General features: G+C 40.4%; 1 protein-coding gene across 12 annotated transcripts in view; it reads left to right on the forward strand.

Moving 5' to 3' along the window:
* The first annotated feature begins 6,042 nt into the window (after positions 1 to 6,042).
* Positions 6,043 to 24,861, forward strand: part of LOC121950808 (pleckstrin homology domain-containing family A member 5-like) — a 112,989-nt gene continuing 94,170 nt past the window's right edge. For all 12 annotated transcript variants that reach the window (XM_088080443.1, XM_088080445.1, XM_088080448.1 and 9 more), the window contains exons 1-3: positions 6,043 to 6,195; positions 6,294 to 6,370; positions 8,780 to 8,837. In XM_088080443.1, the coding sequence (XP_087936569.1) occupies positions 6,104 to 6,195; positions 6,294 to 6,370; positions 8,780 to 8,837 (227 nt within the window). In that variant the 5' untranslated portion in view covers positions 6,043 to 6,103. The remainder of the gene's footprint in view (positions 6,196 to 6,293; positions 6,371 to 8,779; positions 8,838 to 24,861) is intronic.

The raw sequence follows: 24,861 nt of genomic DNA on the forward strand, positions 1-24,861 counted from the left end.
AAGAGGCGCTGTTCTGATCATAGGTTTCACTTCCTCCGTGGTTATCTCCTCAACTGTAACTGACAACTACAGCATTCTGGTCTAAAGGCCCGTGAAACACTCAGCCAACAGAAGAATGCCCATGTTGAGCCGGTGCCAAGTGTCCCTCATCGCTTTTTTTCTGCCAATTTGGTGGTAGTGTAAAGACGGAATATAGTTATATCAGCTAAGATTGTTTAACCACTGGGTTCTTAACAGAAATGTTTCTTGATGGGTTGTGTTGTTGTTGACTGGCACACAGTAAATATGCTTTGTGTTGTTTGTGTTTACTGGCTAACTAGCGTCATGGTGGTCTTCTGGTTTCCCGTTTTGAATGATTATTACAGACAGCTGGGGGTATGTCCTCTCACACAGGCGCAGAACATACATGCTTGTTGGCTGTTGGTTTGGTGTATGCCTGTGCAGCTTTTGGCCGAGACAGGCGATGCAGCAGGGGGCTTCAGTTGCCACTAGCTGTCAATTGTCAGCTTGGTGTGTCACAGCCTTTTATCTTGTTTAACATCAGACAGAATTGTCAACGCATTACACTCTGTTTCCATATTCAGTCTGACATCACAACCAATTTCTGTCGGGGAGAGGGATTTGATTTTCCCTCACCAATGGGCCATTCTCACAGCAGAAAATTTGACTTGTCATGGTAGGAAAAGCACAGGTGTTGCCAATTATCTAAATAACTAGCATGCACAAATCCTGGATCCTGAAATCAAAGCAGTCAAATGAAATTCAGCCATCATTGATTTCATTATTTGCACCTGTGTTTTTCCTACTGTGACAAGTCAAAATGTCCTCTATCAAAAAGGCCTATCACCAGAGACCAATGTATCCACCTAAATCTAACATCATTTAACATCATTCTAATCTGTAGCAATGCCAATGTAACTGTTTTGCTGGAATTTCAAGAGTGGAGCGAATTATAAAGCATGACAAACAAAAGCATAAAATCAGCACATTTATAAGCATTTAACCTGCAAATATTTGATTTCTTTGTTTAAAACATTATTTAAACTATTATTAAATCATCAAAATAGTTGCCAGTTATTTTCTTTCAGTCAATTAATTGCTCTAAGCAGACACAAAACTCTCTCTTACTGTCCATCTATCCATCCATCATTTTTGCAGGGACAGTAGGCTGAACAAGCCCTTTCAAACATCCCTCTCCCCAGCAACATTTTTCAGCTCCTGCTTGGGAAAACCAAGGTGTTCTCAGGCCAGATGCGATATATAACCATAGCCTCTTGATGTCTTTTAGGACATTAATTAATAATTGAGTGATTTGAATTGAGTATTTCAGAAGCTGGTTGTATTGTGTGATTCAGATAGTTTTGTGTCTTATACTCTGTCTAAAACAAGGGTGTAAGGTAAGCAGGGGGCTGTTGAAAGATTTAGGATTTTTCAGAGTCTCTGCTGAGTCAATTTTGTATTTGACCAGAGCTTCAGTTAAGTACAGTGTGACATTTAGTGGATCCCAGAGACGACACGAATTCACAAAGCTGCAGGGGTCAAGGACTTAATGGGTCTGGCTCTGTTTGACTTGTTCTCCATGTATTATCATTCTCTATTACTCCACAAGATGCTACTGGGAGAGGTTTACACACAGCACCACATACACATCCTGCACTAGCACTACCTTTTGCCAAAAGACAAACATACTTTGTCACTCTCATTTTGGCTCCCACTTTAACTAAATGGTATTGGGTTGCTTGAGTGCTGATGATAAGCCAGAGTACAGTGAAGCATTTATCATTCACCCTGGCAACAGTGGGCTGCAGTTGAGAAATGTCTGGCTCCTGCCAAAATGAGAATTACATGTACAGACCCACAGTACTGGATTTTCTGTTATGTCAATACTATCAGGCCTTGGAAATGGAGGTCCATGCAAACTTGCATATTGACTGGGTCGCTGAGACATTCTCAGGCAACCTGGATCCTGAGGGGGAAAAAAGTCCAATAAAAGGAATCAAAATTAGTCTCTTAGCTATCTAGAAACTTTAATGGTAATACTTTTGACTTATATGCCTATTAATCCAAAACACTGTGTGTCATAAATCATCTTATCCTATCATTTTAAAGATCTGGAATAGGAAATTGTGCTTGTACATTTCACTTTTCTCTCCAGAATGGCAAGAAATACACTGAGAAGATTTTGAGTTGCCTGCTGGAAAACTGAGAAGCAGGGAGTCTGCCTTTCAGACATTACCTCTCTTTGAGATCCCACGGGTATATGAGTGTATACAGGTAGGTATCAGGCTCTAATCCAATCATTTCCACCCTAATGGACCTTATTCATAGATATTCTTAAAGGAGTTTAATAGTGTTGGAACAGCAAGAGCTTGGGCAAGTAAGGTATTGTATCTGTTATTAGGATCCAACCGATATGGATTTTTTGGGGGCCAGTGCTAATACTGATATTAGGGAGTGAACGTTTTGATAACCAATACACCGACCAATCAAACTTTTAGATTTTTATTTTGATTTTAAAATAAAAACCAATGACTTATTTTGGATCCCTGAAATATGGTTCGAACACTTATGACAAAGATATGAATTGAATATTTTACTGTTTTACAATACTTTTATTGTCAAAAATGAGTGCAGGAACTTTTTATTGTAAACAAACCACCTTAAGTATTTTTACTTTTAAACAATAAGAACTTCATGTACAAAATGACATGCAAAATTGCAGTCAACCTCTGGAAAATAAAATAACCATATAAAATGGGCAAGTCTATAGTTTGAATTACGACATAAATCTTGTCACATGCTGCCTTCAGTCTTAGAGTCCTTCAGTCCATGGCTTACAGAAGCTATACAAATATTACAGACGTCTGCCATCTGTGAAAAAAAAAGAATTTTAAAAAAAAGGAAGACACAAATATGCATCATGCTAAAAAAGTATAACAAATATGTTTAATGTTATAGGGCATTTTGGAATTCAGACATTTGTCTTACTGCGAGGCATGTCTACATGACTATAGCTAATATCCACAGTCATGATGAATTTAGTATGATCTTTATTATCTTAAAATGACTGTCCAAAAAATAATTTTAGAATCAAAATCTCTCTACAGATTTGATCAAAAGGTTAGGGAGTGGATTGTACTTAGCGGTGCATTTATGCAACAAAGCCTCAGCACTCCATCTCAAATTGATGCAAGGTTAAACCAAAGGGCAAATGAAGCTCAGCTTTGTTGAATATTATGCTCCTTTCTTCTCATAGACCACTCTCTTAACTACCTGGGGTAAAAACAAGTAGCTCTTTTGTGTGCTTTATAACCAGAAAGCTGTGCTGCTCTGCCCCAGGTAGGAAGAAAACAAAGGGCTCAGTGTTGTTGACATCTGACTAGGAGCGGCATCAGTGCTTAACTGCTTCCTCTCCCTCTAGAGTTATTCCCCAAAGTGGATGACCTGGCAGTTGGCAGACACGTCCACTATCCACCACCATCACCACCGACCGCCTCAAAAGCTGTGGCTTACCATGTGTCCAGAGCACAATGCAACACGAGAGGCAACAAACAGGCCAGGCACAGTGGTGTTGTATGACTTGTCTTTGTCTGCTGTGAAAGGCTGATGCTGCAGTTTCATAGCACAATGACAGAAGGCAGAAACCAAGAACCTAAAGGTAGAGCTGAAAGTGGGTGTTTTGACTGTGTTTGTATACGAGTCTGTGCCACCATGCAAAGCTCGATTACAGACAAAGGAGGCAACTGCCCCAAGACACCAGAACTCCAAGGGCCAAAAAAGCTGCAGGCTCACTGTGTGTCACCTGGTTTGTGCTAATTTAATTGATCATTAGTTTTGGGACATGAATCACCAAACCACAAATACCATCATGCCTCAAGGTAGCTTCTGCTGTCACCTGACCTAGAGGCACTCTCTTTAAGAGCCCCCCTGTGCCAACGTTTAGTTTAAAGACCTTCATCATTTCTCTTTTGTGCCTTCATGTTTCTTTTTCCAGATTTTTTTTGACATCTGATTTTATTAGATGGTAAACAGTAGGCAGGGGGGCTGACTTGAATCAGTGAGGTTGCTGTTACATTGCCAGCATCTTAGCCACCACTACTGTGTTGTCTTGGCTTGATAAACTAGGTAGTGCGCCCTTGGGCAATATTAACTATTGGACCCTACTAGACTTTCCTAAATTAATTAATGGTAAATTGATTATTTGGTTAGACACAATTTCATCGAAGAAATTGTGCTATTTGAGCACACTGTTCTATGTAATAGAACAGTGTGCTCAAATGTAATTAAAATTTTTAGGACATTTGGGCCTTGTTCAGACTACCGACCCAATTTATTTATTTATTTTTGGCATATACAGAGTGTATCCTGCTTAATTTGAGAAGGCTTGTTAGGCACAAAAAAATAAATAAATTCAAACCACATTTGTAGGTGTTTATCGGATTTCCACAGATGTGTCTCAGTCTGGACGCTTTGCTCGCTCAAATCGAATTTCAAAGTGCCTTCTGCATTTCTCACAAGGGGACACACAACAAAGACGTGAAATCCAGAGTGACAGAAGTTTTGAGCAGAATCCACAATGTGGCAGAGCACCATGGAGAAGTTTGCCTGGTGTGAGGGGGGAGTTGTACACCACGACTTGACTGTGCCATATTTGCAGGATGAAATGATGGCCCTCTATTTTTCATGCTTCCATGGTGGAAAGCCAGTGTAGCTGCGCAGTTAATGACGCCTACATTGTTATGACACCAACCCATGCAGATAGCTTGGTCATGCCTGGACACAAATCAGATCTGATTGTTTGCAAATAAAAGTGGCCTCAGACATGTCACATTAGGAGAACGACAGGTGTAAATAATGAAGTAAATGATGGCTGAATAACATGCAACTTCTTTAGTTTCAGGGTCCTGATAGGGCAGATGCCGCCGCTTTTACAGTGCTTTTGAATATGATCCCGACACTAAGGGCAACTTTTGTGTGTACATGATTTGCCATTGGATGGTATCAGCTGAGAACCGATCAAGTTGTTATTACACACTGCCGTAAAGCACCTGCCATGTCAGCCTGATAAGTGGACAATGTCACGTCACTTGAGAACACAGCCAGAAGTAACCTGTTGCGTGTGCATGATACGCCACAGCATGGCATCAAGTTGAATCGCTGCTGATAATGATGTAAAATACAGAGCACAAGGGCGCCTGTAGGGCGGTGGAAGGGGCAGTGGATGAATCCAACAAACCCTGGACTTATGCGGTAGATTGCCATTCGCTTCCCGTCTGAATGTGCCTCCTTCTCCTTATCCTAACCATCCATGCTCTTGTTACCTAATACTAACCACCCGTGCCAGAATGTGTGTTTGTTGACTTTCCGGTATTGGTTGCCATGTGCTTTTGTTGTCTGAACATAACCACGTGCTGCATCTTCCCACCATGTGCATTTCTTGATATCTGAGCAGACACAGAAGTATACCTAAAATGTAACATTTACATGCAAAGTCCACTGCAAAACAGCAGCATGACAATTTGGGAACAGAATATGTTTGTTTTAATGGAACACTTTAACAAAGGAACCCTCATTAATAACATGAGTAACACCTGTGCTTTTTCTACTAGAGCAAGTCAAATTGTCTGCTGTAAAATGGCATGGCCTATAAGGGGCCCAGCAGATCAATTTTGCCTTGGGCAGGTTGATCCGGCCCTGCCCCCCATGGTTGTCCACACCACTGAGAGGTGTCTTTGTTTAGAACAATGTGGGTCCAAAGCCATGCAAAATGCAACAAAAACACAATCGGTAGAAAACAATGTGCATCCAAAGCCATGAAAAAGACAACAATAACACAGACACAATCAAGCAGCAGAGAAAAACAAGTTTTGGAGTTTGCAATATCCCACAAACATCAACACTTTCTATAGCCTTTGTTTGTCAATGTACGTTTTTAACACGTTTGTCAATTAAATCATCTCCCAGACAGATTAAGTCACAGTACCTGTCTGCCCTCCCCGCTGGGCTCCTGCCCTCCTCTCAGCCATCCGCCGTTGCCAAGGTTTCCGTGTACGCGCTGCCTGCGCGAGCGGAGCCGCGCGATTGTCATACAGTATTGCCAGACATGGCGGCGGATCTACAACCCGAGTGGATTTCTTGTCTCCCTTCTTCCTGGAGTTATGGGGTTACTCGGGATGGACGCGTCTTCTTCATTAAGTAACTATCCCTTCACGGAAAAACGGCTTAAGTCATTTCTGCCCGTTTTTGACTCGAGCACCGTGTATTAATGAACGCATTTACCCTTCTCTCAACAGCGAAGAAGCCAAGAGTACAACCTGGCTGCATCCAGTGAGTGGCGAGGCGGTAATAACCGGACACAGAAAAACTCCAGGTAAGGTGTCACTCAGCGGCTGTCAAGTTTCTCTGTTATGTTTAACGGCTCTCGTGTCTCACGTCGTCATGTGTTGTTATTGACCATATCCCTCTAACCGATACTTCCCACACTGGCAGAGAGGGACTGTGACATCCATGCCGTGTTTCTGAATGCATGAGTGGGTTTTTTTCGTCGCTGTGAAAAGTGAGCCCTGTCATGCCCACCTCTGCCCTGCTCGTGCCACTTCCCCGTGAGCCTTATTCAGGTTTGTCAGCAAGTGAAGTTGACGAGTGAACGCTAGCTACGTGTTAACTTGTAAAACGACGACTTTAACGAACAAACAGCGGCGTGGAAATTCATAACGGAGGGATTTCATTTTATTTTTGAATAAACTAACGGTTTCTGTTGACCATATAACCTGTCTGATATGTACACTCGAGCAATTAACAGAGGCAGTCAGTCTGACAGGTATACAGCAACAGTTTTGGTTTTTTTTGCTAACAATGTTAGCCGTGAATCTACTAAATGAGCCTCCATTACCCCACCACTTCAAAAAGCCACTGACTTATCTTAAACGCGGTGTGTTACGCTGAAAAACTACATCCTTGCAATGTATCATACTGGTGACGTTATGCGACTAACTATGTAGCAGCCTCCTCTCAAGTCTCTGCAGAGCTTTCCCATTCATGTTATTGAGAGGCTGCTGCATCTCTGAAGGGCTGCAACTAGCGAGTAACCATTTTAGACCATAACACCATAAAAAAAAAGAAAGAAAAATAGTGACAAATGCCCATCAGAATTCCCCACAGCTGAAGGTCATTAGCGCTGAAACAATTAGTTGCTTAATTGATTGGTCTTTTTGAAGGATATCAGCAAATATTTCGATGATCTAGTAATGGTTTATACTTTTAAGTAAAAATGCTATTTACATTAGTTACAGCCTGCCGATGGTGAGGATTATCTTCTGTTATTCAACTAATGTGGTAGTACATTTAACATCTTTGGATTTTGGACCAATCATGAGGTCCCACAATACAATTAATTATGATACTTAAGTCACCTCAAAGCCAAAACTTTGTCAACATCCAATTTATCTAATAAGATTAACTTTTTAGTCTGTTCACCTCACTTTAATCATTTTTATTGCAGCACATTGTATGTAGAGGATGATAAGAGATATTTATTCTGTTATTCTTGGAGGCTACAAAAGTTACACTTGTAATTGAAATAATTAATAATTATGTTTAAAAAAGTCATCACTTAGAGTCTGTGCATGGATACAAAATTGACACATAAAAATATCATGATACTATGCTGCATCGATTATTAGCTCCACCCTTACCAAGCAAACAATGTGAGGACGTCACATTGAGCTTCAGGAAACTGTGAAGGGTAATTTGTTTTATTATTTTCTGCTATTTAGAAGACTAAACACAATAAGATATCTTTGGATTCCACTCTTTTCTTCCCTGACAACAACAATTCTGAAACCATTTTGGTAAAATAAAATTTAACAGCCATACTACTCATGCTGTAAAAGTGTGAAATGATCGCTGTCATTGTTGTAATGCATGGCAGAGGCTAGGTTAAACCCTTTGTAATACATAAAGAAATATATATCTTATGCATTTTCAGAGACGATGATAAATTACTGCACCTCGAAACTAAAGCTTTGCATGCTGTACAAGTTGCCTTTTTAAAGCTGGTAGTCTCAGTTTAGAATACTGCCAGAATTGCTGATATTTTGCTAACAGCTACACACACAACTGGAAATTAATTTTTCTTCACTGCTCTACAACAGTAGTGGCAGCACAGCACAACTTGTTGTGCAGGCTACTTCTTTAGAGTAGCAAGAACAACTAAATTCCAGGAAAACTGCTGTTTTATACAGATATGAAACTACTTTAAAGTTTCTCAATAAAAAGTGGTGTCAGATTGCTAAATTCACTCGCATATTCACCAATATCTGATCCAGAAATTTAGGCAGTATTGGAGGTATTGCAGATAATGATATTGGAACAGCTCTACAAAAGATTAACTGGTGGATCAAAAAATTAATCAGATTTATTCATGATGAAAATCAAGGTAGTTGCAGCCCTAAAAGTGAGTTTACAAATTGCTGAATTTTCCAAGCAACAGTCAAAAAAACCCAAAATATTTCATTAATTAATATATTTTTTAAAAAGGTGTTAATCCTCACATTTGAGCAGCTGGAACTAGCAAATGTTTGTTATGCTTACTTGAAAATTATGGAAAAAGGCTACATAGATTTTTTTTTGGTTTCAAAATCGACTTATAGCTTAGTTGACAAATTGTTGCAGCTCAGGAGGTAAACTGGGAGCTGGGAGTGCATAGCTCGAGTTAATTTAATACACACAACATGTATTTGTTTTCACGTGTTTTTTACCACCTCTCCCTCTTTCACAGACTTACCCACTGGATGGGAGGAAGGATATACTTTCGAGGGTGCACGGTGTTTTATCAAGTGAGTTTAACAACCTCTCTCCGCAAGACACACACCCATCATATCTCCAGAGCATGCACACAGTATCTGACCAGGTCATAAGAATTCAAAGCACTTTTTCTTTGCATGTCCCAATGATTGCAGAAAGCCTCAATTATAAACAGGAATTTATTTATCACAAGTTTTATCACTTAAAATGAACTCCTCCAAATGCTGGGCTACTCCGGAAAACATGCAGTGTGTTAGATGTAAATATGGCAGGGCTGTAAATTTGGAATCTTTATTCCCTTTTTCTGTTCTGTAGAAGCCTATCACAAAAGTTAATGATTACACAGGAACATTGCGCAAATGCTAGACAGACATGGGCAAAGTGTGGTTGCTGTCTTCCTGCGGACGGCTTTTATTTATTCAGCCTTACCCTACTCACAGCTGAGCCTACTTGGAGAGTTGAGCCAAAGTATAGCGTGTTCTCGTTTTCTGACAGTTAATAATGTGTCTAAAAACAGTTATCTTCATTGTTTGGGTTAACATGGTTTGCTCACAGTTTAGGATGACACTGTTTTAAGTAGGTGCTGGAAAATATTTCTGTGGTACACGCCAAGCTACGGTATTACAGGAATTTGAAAAGACTTCTTATTTAAAGTCTCCCTCCATTGATTTTGTTTGAACATCACATCCACAGTACGCTCATTTGTTGGTGCTATGTGGGCAGCAGGAAATGTGATATATCCTCCATGTCCGCCAAAGCACTTTGATTTGTTCAGTTTGTGCCCCTTTCTCTTTGAAAATAAGGATCTACATGAATTACATTACTAGTTGGCTATGTTACAAAGTCCCTGAACTACAGTACATTTTACATTCCTTTCCCTCCTCCATGCCTGATGCATGCAACTGATCAAAAGAGATCAGAAGCGCTGTCATTCAGTCAGCTCTGATTCATCATCTGTCCTCAGAATGTTTTAAATCCAAGGATATAGCTTGGAATATTTTGTTACTTTGTGTGCTGTAATGAAATACTCCTCTCACACAACGGTTTTAGATATGTTACAGGTGAATTTCTCTGTTAAAACACAAGAATGCTTCTGCATGGTTTAAGACACTACGAATTTAGGATATTATGCCCTATTATCCTCACTGAATTCTCTCTCCTTCTTTGAATTCCTCATGAATTTGAGGAGCATCATGTGGCATGTTGCCAGGCAGTCCGACTGAAAGGCAGTCATTTTATATTCCTGTATTTTATCACAGCTTCTCAGCGCAAAACAGACTTGGGGACCATATTCATCAGTTGATCACTGTGATTCTGGCACAGCCCACAGACATGGTTATGCTCTCTGTAAAACAAGTTACAAACTAATCATGTTGTCTTCTACAAAGCGTACAGACTGTGCTTTGCATGTAAAAAAAAAAGACAACCATTGGTTTTATGCATTTGCTACATGTTAGACAAAAGTTTTGTTCAATTGTTGTGTACTTAGAGGCTGTAGATGAATTTGCTTAACTGAGGATTAAAGCTGGGGTAGGCAGTTTTCTGAAAAGGGGAAAAAAACACCAGCAGAATATGAAAATGCATTCTCCACAGCCCATGGCTCCTCCGCCTTGCTTCCTGCTTTGTATTTGGAGGGTGGGCAGTTGCCTTGGGAGCAGACAACTGCAGCAGCTGTAGCAACTGGAATTCAACAGTCACGGTGCACTGGTAGCCAGCGGAAGTGCTGTGTCTAACCTGTGTAATGGCAGCAATGAAATCATGGCTGTTTGGATGCGCCGACACTGGTTGAGTTCAAGTTGCTACAGCTGCAGGTTGAGGGTCTGTCTCCACGGCTGCTCTCCCGCCAGCAAGATGGCCTGTAGTGACGGGTAGTGTGTTGGAGGACATACTGTGATTTTTGGCTTAACCTAGTTACATAAAGATAAACTTGAATTAGCTGTAGCCATCAGCCTTTGGCTCCTGTAAGCAGAGGGCTAAACTATTAGCAAATTTTTCTCTCCATCTCTGAAAGCAACTCGCCGATATTAACACGTGTTTTATTACATTTATTGTCAGACTCTCTTTTAGACTCTCTTCATGATAGGTCTGTCTACCTTTTTTGTGTTGCTTTGCAGCGTAGACAGTTGTTGCCAATGCAGCAGCAGCAACATTTTCTTGCAGGATTTTCCACCACTAAATTATGCTTCTTCTTGATCTGAAGGGATGTGTACATGCATCTGCATTCATAGAGGAGCCAGTAGGAACATCTCTTCTCTGAAGTGACCTGTGACTGGCCAAAGTCTCCTGTCACGGGTAGATTTTCAGAAGTCTAGTTTTCTCTCAAACCACTTGAATTACAATACGCTCAAAGGTTATAATGGGATTTTTGCTCAATGATGCCACAACAAAACTGCCTACTCCAGCTTTAGGAGAGTGGGGACTGTTGTAAAATATATATTGACAGTTCAGATCATGTCAGTTTTTCACAACATTATATTTTACTATGAAAGATAAACATATAATCTTATATCATCTATTGATCATGTATTAGCTCATCAGCTGACACTTTACATTTGAAGCCAATATAATATTGTGTGATTACAAACATGTAAGTCTGTCATCCTAATAGCAGTATGAAGCTTATTGATTATCTGACAAAGTAAATACAACAATGAGGTATCAGCTGATGCACAACCTTTCACCTTTAGTTTGTCTTCAAAGAAGCAGGTGAACCACATATTGAATCTTTTTGTCACCTGTAAGCACATGTAACAGTCACAAAATACAAACTGTAAACAAAAGCATGTGTTCAGCTGATTTAACTGAGCATTTTCTAAACTGCAGCCAAGCAAATACTAAAATACAGAGACAGTTGCACATCTCCTCGTTTTGACTAGTAATAGCAGAGTCACTTTGTTAAAAAATGGAGAAATGCTGAAAAAGGCATCAAACCCCCGTTTTCTCTCTATTTTGCCATTCCTGTTGTTACTCATTAGTGCTGCATGTCAATGACAAATTGTCGATGACGTTTATTTTTAACATTGCATAAAGAGAACTAACTAAAAACGAAACTGCAAGCTCCAAATTTTGAAGTGCAAATTTATGTCACATTGTCAGCTTAAAAAATACTACGTGCAGTTCCTTTTGTAATGAGCCTACAGAAAACATTACTAGGCATACAACATGCTGTTTAGCTTGATTTTGCTGTTTAATTTCAGTGAAAGCTGATGCAGATTTTGTGGGTGAAATGCAGAGAATTAGCCTACATGTGACTGCGGCTGCCACAGTCTGGCTTGTTTCTCTTTTAGTGAGATTCTCCCAGGCTGTTTACTGGCCTGGCCCATGAGAATCCTCTTTGTTGTTTTTCTTAACACAAGCTTTTAGAATTCTGGTTATGCGGCCAGCGCTGTATTCATGTGTGTCACTGAGCTGGCTGCATGCACTGATGAACAAGTATGGTCAACTCAAGGCACAAGATTAATTTGTCAGTCTTTAGTAATGGAGATGTATTCTAGATGTACTTAAACTTGAGTAACTTGGCTATGTAAAACCACACATGGTAATTTAACTGTGAGTCACTGTTTTGACATAGAGATTTGTTGACAAGTTTATGTGATAACTGTCTTGGACAGTACTTGGGATATTTTGAGGCTTTATGTGAGGCTGCCAATAAAAGCCTCTGAAAACTGTCCAAAGTAATTAGCCTGGTGAAAGCTGGACAAGTCTATGCTATATGTTTTACAGTAGGTTATCATTATGTTGTCATCAATTTAGTATTGTTAAGTGTAACTTTAGTGTCATTTTATTGTATTTTTAATGTGCATAAACAAGATTCAAATATATTAAAACAAAAGAACACCGCATTCTCATTTTTAGTTTTATAGAGACTGGGTCATTGATTCATTTCCATGACTCGGGACTTTGAGCTTGCGACAGGATCTGGCCCATTCACATGCTGCCTGTGTGGCTTGGCCATTACCATCAAGTTACACAGTGTGAGCATCAGGGAGCAGATTGTGCTGACTGTGTAGACTTTCCTCTTACAGGATGTTTTAGGGAGAATGGAAGGTGCAGGTTGTTGGTGTAATGTTGTAGACAGGAGACACAGCCCGTCACAAGATTTGATTATTTTATGGCACTGTGAGTATTGAATGAGTGAAGGTCAGCGCTGATGTTAATTGAATCGGTCATGGCTTACTGCTCTCAGGGTGAGCAGTCTCTTTTGAGTTGCTTGGGTGTTTTCATGCCAACACGGTTTTTTAGTGAGGAGAACTACAGTATTTGTCAACAGGCCAGATACTTGCTCTCACACTAAAAGAGAGAGAGATAATTAGGAGGTGTAAACCTGTAAGCTGTTAGCCTGTTTATTTTATACAAAGACAGACGTGTAACTAAAGTCAGTGTGTAAAGACTGTTTTGTGTCCAAGTCAGACAGGACGGTAAGCAGTGAAAAATGTGCATACTTTTTCAAACGACAGTTAAAATATCACCTAATATGGTGTGACGATATTAGGCTATTATACGGACAAATCTGTTTATCCACCGAAGCTGTACAGGCTGCATCCCTGCCTCTTCAGAGCATACACCACTTCATGGCAGTCTCGGTCTCCCTCTTAGTGTGCTCAATATGTAAGTGCATGTAAGTGACGCCATCACAGATCACATTCTCCAGGGAAAGTTCAACAAACTGCGTTGAAGGTGTGTTGAAGGTCTCCTCATAGATCAGATCGGAGATATGCCTCACTACATCACGGCGAAAAAGACGGCTGATAGCAGGCTTGGTGATTCCCTGGGTGTTACCACGAGGACTTAACTCTGACAACTGGTGCCTCTGCCACTCATATTCTCTGTTTAGTCACTGCTCTGTGGACTGCTTCTTAATATTATCAAGTTGTTTGGTTTGACGGACTTGAAGTGAAAAAAAGATCATTTGCGTTTTCTGTGTTTTATTGTTGTTTAGACTGTAAAAGTATTCAAAACACATGTCCACTTCTTGTTCTATATGGTCAGAGTTCTGGAATATTAGCGGCTATATTGGCTGTCAAAAGCTGTCTAGTGTAAACTCTACCATCAGTCTATTCAATGTTTTTTGTAGGGAAGTCCTGAACATAGAACATATTAAACACACACACACACACACACACACACACACACACACACACACACACACACACACACACACACAGGATCTTGTTTTAGCTTCCCATCTGCTATGGCTCATTGAGTAGAGAGTAACAGGTCACTAATAGCAGCGACCCATTAGTCCTGATATATTCAAGTTTGTAAGCCAGTGGCTTTTGGCCCTGCTCTCAACTGCTGAATCTGGCTGAATCAGAGAATACTGAACTCCATCCAGCCTTTTTGCTGCTTTGGTCCTCCAAGAGCCGAAACAATCCAAACATCAGAGTAACTGACACTTTTTCCTTTAGATTAACCTGTCTGACACTTTGTACCCTGTGTGGAGAGTTGGGAGCTGCAAGACTAACCTCCTATTGAACTACACTGTGCAAAGAGCTGCAGTTGGGCTCTCAAATGCTGAAGATGTTAAGCACAAGCTAAATACTGTGTGTTGCAAATGCTGTGTGCAGCATACTATGTGGAGAGTCAAGTCACTGGACATTTTCTTTTCATGACATTTTCTCTGTGTCCCTCTCTTGCGTCTACTTTTAAATTCCACAGCCACCCAGAGTGCAGCATTTTGATGAGACTGAGCCATCTGGCAGATTTGGGTATTTCATTTTATCTCTGTTGCACGTAATCCCACGTTTTAACCTAAGCTTTATTTTGAACAAGACGGGGACAAAATTTGGCCAATTGAACAAATGTTTTGTCAAAATGTTTTTCTGTCACTGTTTGATAATGTGGATTGTTGACCTGTGATAACCTTCCAGAAGTGTGAATCAGGAGAAATGGGTGAAGTTAGTTTGACAGGTGTAAAAGGCGTAATATTTTGGTAGGAGAGTGATGACCCTAATTACTAAATGGATTATATTTTTTGCCTCATGGAGGCAGAACGTGTTTACAGCAATTATGTTTATGAATAGACAGGTGCAGATCTCCTGCCAGTTCCCTCTCTGCTTGCTATTCTTGTCTCATTTATTCTGTCTGGAAAAGGAGGTGAACTGCTGAAGTCAGGTATAATTGATGTAGGTTACACAATGAGCTGGCTGACATCTTGTTTTGAAGGCTAATGATAGGCTCAAACCGCTGACCTTCAAAGTGCTATAGAATCGAGTCCTGCTTTACTGCTGCCCAGTTTTTAATGTTTCATTTGGTAACATTTTGTCAGTGTCCTTTGAGGGCAATTTGCCACTTCTAAGTGCTCGTCACTATAAAGTGCAACTTAAAATATAAATCTTGCACTAGTCTGCTCTGCAACCACCACTTTCATTAGGCCGTTCACTTCCACAGCTTGCATTATTCATCTCTCAGAACAGAGGAAAGCATGTCAATTGAAATTTGGCCAATTATGACAAAAATCTCTCCAGTGGATCTCTGTTTAGCTGTTGGCTCATTTTGTGCTTTGAAGGCCCACACATTGGCTGACTGCATATTTAACAGTAGGAGTATCAGGTTGCTCTTGAGTGTATCAATATTCATTTGTTGTAATTATCACTAAAAGAAAGATAATCTGCTTTTTTGATGACCGTTTTTTTTATTGATAACCTATTAGAGCCTCTGTTTGTCAGAATGACTGATGTAGCAAAAACAAATCAGAAGCCTTGCATTTACTGTGACTTATATGCAGTATAATGAGTCACATAAAGATGCTTGATCAAAACGTTCAACCCAGATAAAGCGGATGGAATTTCATGATGTTGCTATCAGAGTTTTCTCTAAAGGCAGCAAACTTGTTGGCAAATAGTAGCCCATTTACCCATTCATCAGATACAGAGCAACATTTGAACTCAAGTGAAGTTGTTTCTGGCAGCCCAGCCACCAGAGAAAAAAGTTGGCATTTGTACATTTTTGCAAACCACATATGCATTACATTTTGCATGTTGCATACAAATCATATCAACATTTATAAAGTGACATAGTATACATGACATGAGCTTACCTTGTCATCACGATATGATGGGGATGGTTGATGGCGTGACACCTGAGTGAGATGCCTGCCAAGCTCTAGACCACTGTTTGAGATCAACAAACAACAAAACTGCTTGTTTTTAAGCGAGCCAATGTTGTGTTAGCCTCCAAACAGAGGTGTTCTTCCTATTCCAATGGTTTTTCAGCCCCCAAACATGGATATTATTTAAAAGTCCTCACTGTTTTTATAGCTATTTAGCCCCCAAACGTTTGTGTTTTTTTAGTGACCTGTGGCTCTTTTTCCATTGGCTTTTTTAGCTTGAGTGTTTTTTAAGGACCTGTCATTGTGTTTCCAGTGACTTTTTTATATATATTTTTGGGGGGCATTTTTGCCTGTAATTGATAGGACAGCACAAGTGCAAAAGCGGAAGAGAGATGGGGGCGACATGCAACAAAGGGCCGAGGCCACAATCGAACCTGCGGCCACTGGGGCGAGGACACAGCCTCTATACATGGGCTGCCTGCTCTATCCACTGAGCTTTTTAGCCTCTAAAATGTCAGTGTTTTTTTTTAAACCAGTCGCTGTTTGTCCAGCAGGGATAGCGCCACAAAAAGTGGTTGTTTTTTTACTGCATTATTACATTGCTGTGTTTTCAGCAGGGATAGTGGGATAGTGCCCCCAGTACCAGGTATTTAAAGCCACAACAGAATCTAATCATAACCAAGTGGTGTCTGTGCCTAAACATAACCACAGCAATGTTAAAATGTAGTAACATATGCACTACATGGTAACGTGCAAATGTGATTTGAGCCAAAATGTACAATGCCAACATTATTTTGGAGATTGGGTTTATTTCTTTTCACCAAACTGAAAGTCCAACATTTACCCTCTTTAGGCTCTGGTTTTATTCTTTACCAACTCCTGAGGAAAACATCCATCCTTTTAGCTATTCAATTCTTTACTGTGTTCACCAGAGTCTTTTGTATGGTGCTGGTAAAATGACATAAGTAAGTTTTTAGACCATTTTTTTCTGAAAACAGCTGCCGTTTTCGTCCAAAAACATAAGTATCAGAGTGGTGAGAGTGAACCATAACAGAAAAACTGAAAAGTGTCCCTTTCATTCTACAAATTGTCATTTTTTTCATTGTTATCATAAAAATATTGATGTAAGCCACGTTAAAGAAACATTTCAAGGAACATGCTTGTTGGTTATAAATTGAAAAAGGAAACGGTTTGCCTCCAAAGCTAGCATTGTTCAAAATTCCTTACCATTCAACATACACTAAGCTGTCAGCATACTTTATGCATTGCATTTGAATAGACAGACTCCAAAAAGTGCCACCTTTCAAGCATTTTGTCCAAACCAGTATTTCTGCTTTTTCCTTGCCTCTGCTCAAGTCTCATTTCTGCAGTTCCAGACACTGCAGACACATCAGGGCATCAGTAAAATGAGGCATCTTATCAGACATCTGAAGAATGGATTAGACTTCAAGCATAGGGGATTTGTTTTCATTTTCATGAGTGACATCAGCTAAAGTGAGCAACAATCCCCAGTGCTTTGGGGCAATGTGAGGAATGAACTCACTTTGATTGTAGTCTCTGTCTATCTTGGTTTGTAGTAGTTTTATCTGTAGTTTTACCTGCAGTGTTGTACAATTTGAGAGGTGAGGTCTTGATCTTTCAGGATAAACACGACAAGAGTCCCTGTAAACCCTCCATAACTGTCAGACACACAGTAATGGCAGACTTTACCCTCTCTCCAGGCAATAATCCAAGCTTTTATCTGTGAGAAAAGCCTCATAACAGACCTGATTATGTAACTCTAAAAATCCAGTCAGTCACAGCAGTGAGAGTGTGACAGAGGTGACCAAGTGTTTGGACTTAAAACACAATTACATTCAGGCGGTATATTTAATCCTTTAATAAGTGATCACAATTCTGGCATCCATCCTTAGGCTAATTAAACTCGATCAGGTGAAATATTGACTTTACGGTAAAGGTGCCTGCTGTGGTGCAAATCAAGCGCTCCCCAGCAAAAAGAAAGCTGTGGCCATTCACAAGGGTTTGTTTAAATGACGCTGTGATATTTTCTGTTTCCATAACATGATTGCCACTGCAGTCGTGAGCACTGTCACTACATGGCTAACCCTCGGGGTATTGTATCTACACTCTCTATGTGGGGATCAGTTCTTTTATGCCATGAGCATAGAAATGACTTGTGTCTTATTAGCTGGCAGGTGTAACATTGTATATCGGGACACCTCAAGAATAGCTTTAATCAACAGTTACACGTTAAACCACCGTTGTAAATCAGTGTGCATGGTATACTGTATTCTCTCTAGAACTCAGCCAGGTCCAATCGTGGCTCCATGTATTTAATATGTGGTGCATGGGATGATTCATGTGTTAAAAAACAGCAACCACAAAACATGTCTTTACAATTCTATCCAGGATACAGAAGGAATCCAAAAATGTTTTGTGTGTCAGAACGTGTGACTGGAGTTGTGTACAAAATCATAACCATGATATTTTCAGTCAGTGGAAGTTTGTATATTAGATAAGGCAAATGGCTGGCTAGTTCCTGTTTGGCAATAGCTGACTGTTTTTACCGGTATGTGCTATGTTATTTATTTATTTCCTGTCATATCTCTGTTTTCTGTCTTTCCTTTTATTTAATTTTTATATATTGTGGCATCTGTTGTTGTTATGGGATGGGATTTTGTGGTTGTGTGTACATATTTTTGTCTTTCTGTTATGTAAAAATTTAAAAAATCAATAAGAAAATAATGAAAAATAGAAAAGGCAAATAGTTTCTTAGAAATGTTTAGACAAGCAGAAACTATACAGTATACAGTATATGTGTTATTGTCTAATAGCTTCTTTGCACATTACATCATACATTGGTGCACTGTGCAGATGGAGGGCAGGCAACTTGAGGTAAAGACGACCAACACTGCACAAATACCTTTTATTTGAGCTGTTAACGGCTGTTCCAGTCGATCAAATTGGGAATAAACGAGGGCCATTTTAGGTCCTTCAAATAGTAGGATGCAAAGGTGAGAAGTTACAAAAACTCACTCAGAAGAAACATCGGATGTGGATCAAAAACGTTCGGCTTTAGTCTGGAGGAGTGGAGTCAACTTATGTCAAACAGTAATGTTAAAGCGTTGTATGAACATAACTTGAGTTGGATGCAATTACAATGTGCTGTGACAACTTATCTGTATTTTTAGCCACGTCCCAGAGGTTTCACTATACCTCTGGAAACAGTTGACCTAGTAGTTAAAAAAAAGGAGCTTAAGTTAACTGACCGGTGTGCATCCATGTACAACTGAAATATAAGAGTTATACTCAGGCACATTAACACATCTAGTGAAAAACAAAGCAGCAGCAGTTTCAGTCATGGACCAAACTGCACACCCAACAGTTACCTCAAACACGGTCAACCCTAATTAACCTTATCCTGTGCATGGTTGCTGGGGCACATCTCACAAGTGCTCTTCTTTTTGCAATTTCCTTCAATTAAATCTGCAGCAACAGTCCTCTTTCACACATAGATTTCTCTGCCTCTCTCGGTGAGACTTTCCTGGCTGGTAGCACCTTGAAGCAAAGAGTTTTATTATAGAGTCAACAAGCGGAGCCAGTTTCTTTCATTTGTTTTGCTGGAGCTATAGCCTATCCCAGCCCTATCCCACATGCTGGGTGAGAGGAAGGGATGCACTGCACACTGGAAAGCTCACCACACAAAGACCTCATGCACACCTATGGGCTTGTATGTTGAAGGAAATTTGAGCACCTTGGCTGACAACATGCAGACTTCTATAAACAAACTTTAACTGATGAATTACAGATTAAAGTGACCTTTTTGTCTTTGGGAAATTACCACAGAGAAAAACATTGCACTCTGAGGTGTTATCTCATTGAGAATAATGGACTCTTGAGGAAATACCACTCTGTCTTGTGTCATGCCAATCTTTGAGTCTACCTAATCCATTATTATTATATGCTGATTATGTAAATGTGATATGTGATGGTAAATGCGTCTTCAGTCCTGTATGAAATAATCCTTCTGATCTTCTTAACCATAATCGTGATGCTCATATGCAACCGTATGTTAAAAAAAAAGTGTTCATTCCCACACACATGGCTAACATTAACAAATGGCACACCAGGGACAATGCTTTATTCAAACTGCAAAGCTCTGAGAGAGTGTTTACTCACCCCCTCGGCGGGGGGAGGCTCTGATGGCTGTGCCTGCTGACTCACTAACTCTGTCAATGCTCGGTACTCATGCAGCTCACTTGTGTGTGTAATGTGATTTAAGAGAGAAACCAGTGGACCTGGATCTGCTGTACATCATCCGCGTCTCTACCTCCATAACTCTTAGTTCTGAGTCTGGGTGCTGACTGGGAGACAGACAGTGAACGAGGCAGGCTCTGAGCTGCTCAGACTGCTCTCACGCGTGCAGTCTCTGTGGGGTCCCTGCCATCTGGCTAGCACTGGAAGAAAAGTGCGTGTGTGTTTTGGTGTTTGGATGCTCTGTGTGTGTGCACATATGTGTAAGAGATCCTCTGATGTCAGTGACAGCCCCAGGTGCTGATTAAGACAGTTTCTCAGTGAAAATCTACATCAGACAGTGTTATCCTGGGCTGTTGTTAATTTATTTTTGGCTGTCTGTCCGAGAGACTTGTGATGCATTTGTTGTTTCTAAATTGTGCTCACTAATATTTGCTTGTTTCTCTTTTTATCCAATGGCAAGGATTTTTTTTTTCAGGATTGGAAACTAAAGACATGGCTGCTTTTAGCAGGCTTTTTACTTTTTTAAGATACTCTTTGTCTGCTTTGGTCCCAGCTGACATCAGTGAGGAGATGATCTCTAAGTATAATCTGACAGACTTTCTTTTGTCATTTTTAGGCTGTGCACACAAGCCTCTGACAAAATGCGCCTGGTCTCAACTCTCAAACTCTGTGCAATGATTAATGCCCTGTACGTAAGAATATGTATTTAATTCCTACTGGTAAAGAACATGTTGACTGAATATAGGCCTACCTCTGGGGTTTACCATGGTAGCATGCAACCTACTGTAATTCTTTGTTTCTAAAGCCTCTTAGCTGTGTGGTGTCTTTGATTTAATGCTGATAGAGCTGTTGAACTTGAGTAATCCTTGTAGTAATCTTCAATGAGCCGTCCTTTGCTGATATTGTGCCAGGTTGAATCTGGGGACAGCTGTCTTCATAGAGACAAAGCGCACTTAAGTCCTGCCCCCACATAAGGGAAACACAATTCATTGCTCTTCACTGACTCTATATTTTGTGAAGATACCTCCTTGTCACTTGTGTCTGCTAGCAAATGACAGAAAATTGCCCAAAAGCTGCTGTGTTCTGAGATGCAAAAGGGTAAATAACCCTCAACAGAGATTATATATACTGCCAAACTAAAAACCAGAGCCTTTTAAGCAATAAGACATGAGGCAATGAGAAAACTAGGATCCTGACACTCAGTATGCCTACTGTTATGCCATGTGCAACAAGCATTGCTAATTTGGCCAGACAATCTACAGAAGTTGAAGCTAACAAAGCTATGCAATACTTGTTTTTTGATCCTTGTTCGGTTGAAGGATGATCTTACCCAGTGATTCAGTTAAAAATCTTATAGTATTTCACTTCTGGCCATTCAGTAGGATTGTTTATTAAAGACAAGAAAGGTAAGGAAACAGGACATCGAGATATACCCCTTTCATGCCAAAACTAGCACATGCGCACAGGTTTTTTTAAACACAGGGGAACTCGCTAAATATAGGCGATAGACTGCATTTCCATTGCCAGTAGCAGACCTGTGAACACACACACCGCTGAAGCAGACGAGTCTGCCTTTTTGTCAGCTTGTGTGTGTGGGTTGTTTTGTTGGTGTGTCCCTGCAATGTCATAGACAGGCCAGAGAAGAGGTAAACAGTAGACGGCAGCAGTAACAGAGGTCTCTGAAAACTTTACGGAGGTTACTTCTCTTGATATTGTTTTTGTTTTTTTTTGTTATTCACTCACTCCCAAACTTGGTGCAGAGCTTGGAGTACTTTTTGAGCTCTGCTAAAAAAAATACGCTGTTCCTCTCCTTAAGAGGAGAGGGCCAGTAATTAGTGATGCATCATTGCACCCTGCCCGTTAAGGAGCTATAATTAGCACGTTCACCTGGGTGATGTGTTCTCATTAATGCCAATTGGAGCTGGAGGCGATAAAAACCCATTTCTACTGCAGAACCATTTGACCCGGGTGTGAATGCTGATTGTACGCATTCCCATTGCATTAAAAAGCCAGTTGTTAGCGGGTGTTTGTGGGAGTGAGGCTTTAGAGCAACAATATTGAGATTGTCAGTGTAATTTCTCCTCTCTGGTAGACGTGGGGTGCTAAAATACTGTGCTAAATCTAATGTTTTCAGCTTTTGGTAGGGTTTCAGCCCTTGGTTGCAAACCCTTGTTGTTCCCCTTTGGTTGTAGTGCTGTTCAAACAGTGATGTATTGCGCTCTGTCTCTATGGGGTCATGCTGTTGCTTTACAATTATTCCACACATTGTTTTGTCTACATTTGAGAGCTTAGCATATCAGCCATGTTACAAGTCTTTGACAATGAGTCAGATGTTTTTATGTTTTGTGGATGATTTTGTTTTACTGAGCAACAGCACCTTTTATTAATTGTCCCCAAGGAGGAAAGAGCAAATGTAGCAGCATGTGACTGCCTAGACTCTAGGCAGTCACATGCTGCTACATTTGCTCTAGAGCCCAGCTACCTTTTTCACGGTGCTCCAGCTCTTTTTTTTTTGCAGCCCCCCCAACCACTTCTAGCTGAATGTCTTTGAACTTTTCAGAAAGGCGCTGGTGTTGTCACTGCCACTACTTTAGCAACCATATTGTCTGAGCTGTATATGTCCATCAAAAATAAAAAAACAAAGCAAACAACAAAAACAGAAAAGGCTGTTTGTGGCAGCAGAACAGCCAGACACTGGTAAGTGTTGTGTTTTTGTAACTGCTTTTGTCAGTGTACACGTTTTATCTTAGCTACCTAGTTAAGGTTAATGTCAAGATATTATTGTCATAGAAACAAAACTTACGCATGGCGCATCATTTAAAAAAAAAAAAAAAGTGCTGTGAGCAGTATAAAGTGTGATGGGGTGTGCCACCGCCTTTCTGCCAAAGAAAACTGCTATGTGGACACATGCTCAATTGGTACTGCTTTGCCAGCTGTTCAAGTCTCCTTCTGCATTTTCTTCCATCCAGTTCATTCACCTTTATTTTCAATCCATCCAGTTCAAAATATAAAGAGAGGGGTATGAAGTTGGAGAGGCAGGAGTGTGAACGTTTTTGCAGCATATGATCTTAAGCCATGTGTGTGAGACTCAAGCATCCTGGCACTTCTCTGCTCTCCTCTGATGTCAAATATTCTAAATACCCATCCTGTCTCACAGACTGCTTCTAGATGGCCTGTTTATTGAGGAACTTAGTATTGGTCACAACCAAAATAGTGCTCATGGTGAGATGAGGCAAAGGAAAAACAAGAGCTGATCAGTGCAGGTGGAAAGCAACTTGTAATTGCCAATGAAATTCCTTTACTTAAGTCCCATGATTCGCTGAGTGATGTTGGTGATGGATATCTCTTAAGCTCTTAAAATGGTACTCCTCCCATATCAAGCTATGACAAAGCATACACTGACTCACTCACTCAGACTTTTTCATTCTCCCTCTGTTCCTCTTGTCTGTCTACCTCAGTCCAGTGGACAGTGCATGGCCCAGTTGTTTTCCAGATGGTCTGTGATGATTAGGGAGCTTTTGGAAGCCATCACTCTGCTCAAATGTTCTACAGCTGTGAGCTTTTGGAGCATCATGTTATAACGTCCACAGAGGGCTTTGGAACAGCGTACTGTTTCCTGATACAAATTGTTACAAATTCAGCCTCTGAATTTGTCTTTATCCATATCCAAACAGGCAGATAGCACTCTAGCACATTTTTTTCTTCTACTGCTACACAGAAAGGGAATCCATACGTCTGTCTTCACAGTGATCACACCGTTATAAAAAAGCTCCCTTAATATACTTCCGCATATCTACTTTTAACCCTTCTCCAGAAGATTGAATAAAGGGTGTTGTGCTATACTGATGTACTGGTTGCAGCCAAGTTTTCAATTTAGCAGCTGCAGTAGAGGGATTAATATCATACCCTCCTGGTCCTGTGGCTTTGGCTTATTCCCTCCCTTCTCTCTCCTGGCAACAACGTCAGCTGCACCGTAGCCCCTGCAGACGACACATGTTTCACAATTGTCTCTTCTTGTCACACGTATTTCAGGCTAGACATAATGTATATTATCAGCAGGACATTGTTTCTTCCTATGACTCTTCTTTGTAATCTTCTGACAATTCTTTTCTCTTGGGCTCAGTGACAGCACAAGTGCCTTTGGCTCCTTAAGTGTGAGTCTTTGATGTTTTCTTGCTCACAAGTGGCTAGCTGCCACATATGTACATTTGATAACCTTTACCTTATCTCTAATGGTCTAATCACTTCTAGGCGAGATTAGATGCACTGGTATGCTCTTTTTTTCATGAGTCCATCTCCAGTGCTGGCACTTTTAGAAGCCATTCATGTAAAAGGTCTTTATGTAATATCATAACAGTGCAAAGGACTTCCATAGTTATTCCCAACAAACATCAACCCAAAGTGGAACTGCTTTTTACAACCACTTATCAGGTCTCTTGTATGTCTGTGCGTATGCGGTTTAGTGCAAGGCCCATCACGACTTGAGTGCACTGTAAATTCTGCTGCTAGATGGGGCACTTGACAGTTATAAATAGTACCCAGGTCATCACGACTGCTGCAAATAGTACCGAGTTCTCTGAGGTATCAGTACCATCAGATTAGACAGAGATATTTAAGGGTTATTCAAAAATGAATCTGCATCATGGCGATATCTGTGTATCCATAGTGCGCTGCATGCTAGGGATTTGACTCTTTTTCAAGGGACAGGGAGGGAAGCATAGGCAGTGGCAGTGATTGAATAATACACT

Source organism: Plectropomus leopardus, chromosome 7, assembly GCF_026936395.1.
Source record: "Plectropomus leopardus strain MGB_pleo_1.0 chromosome 7, ASM2693639v1, whole genome shotgun sequence".
In the NCBI taxonomy this organism is placed as follows: Eukaryota; Metazoa; Chordata; class Actinopteri; order Perciformes; family Serranidae; genus Plectropomus; species Plectropomus leopardus.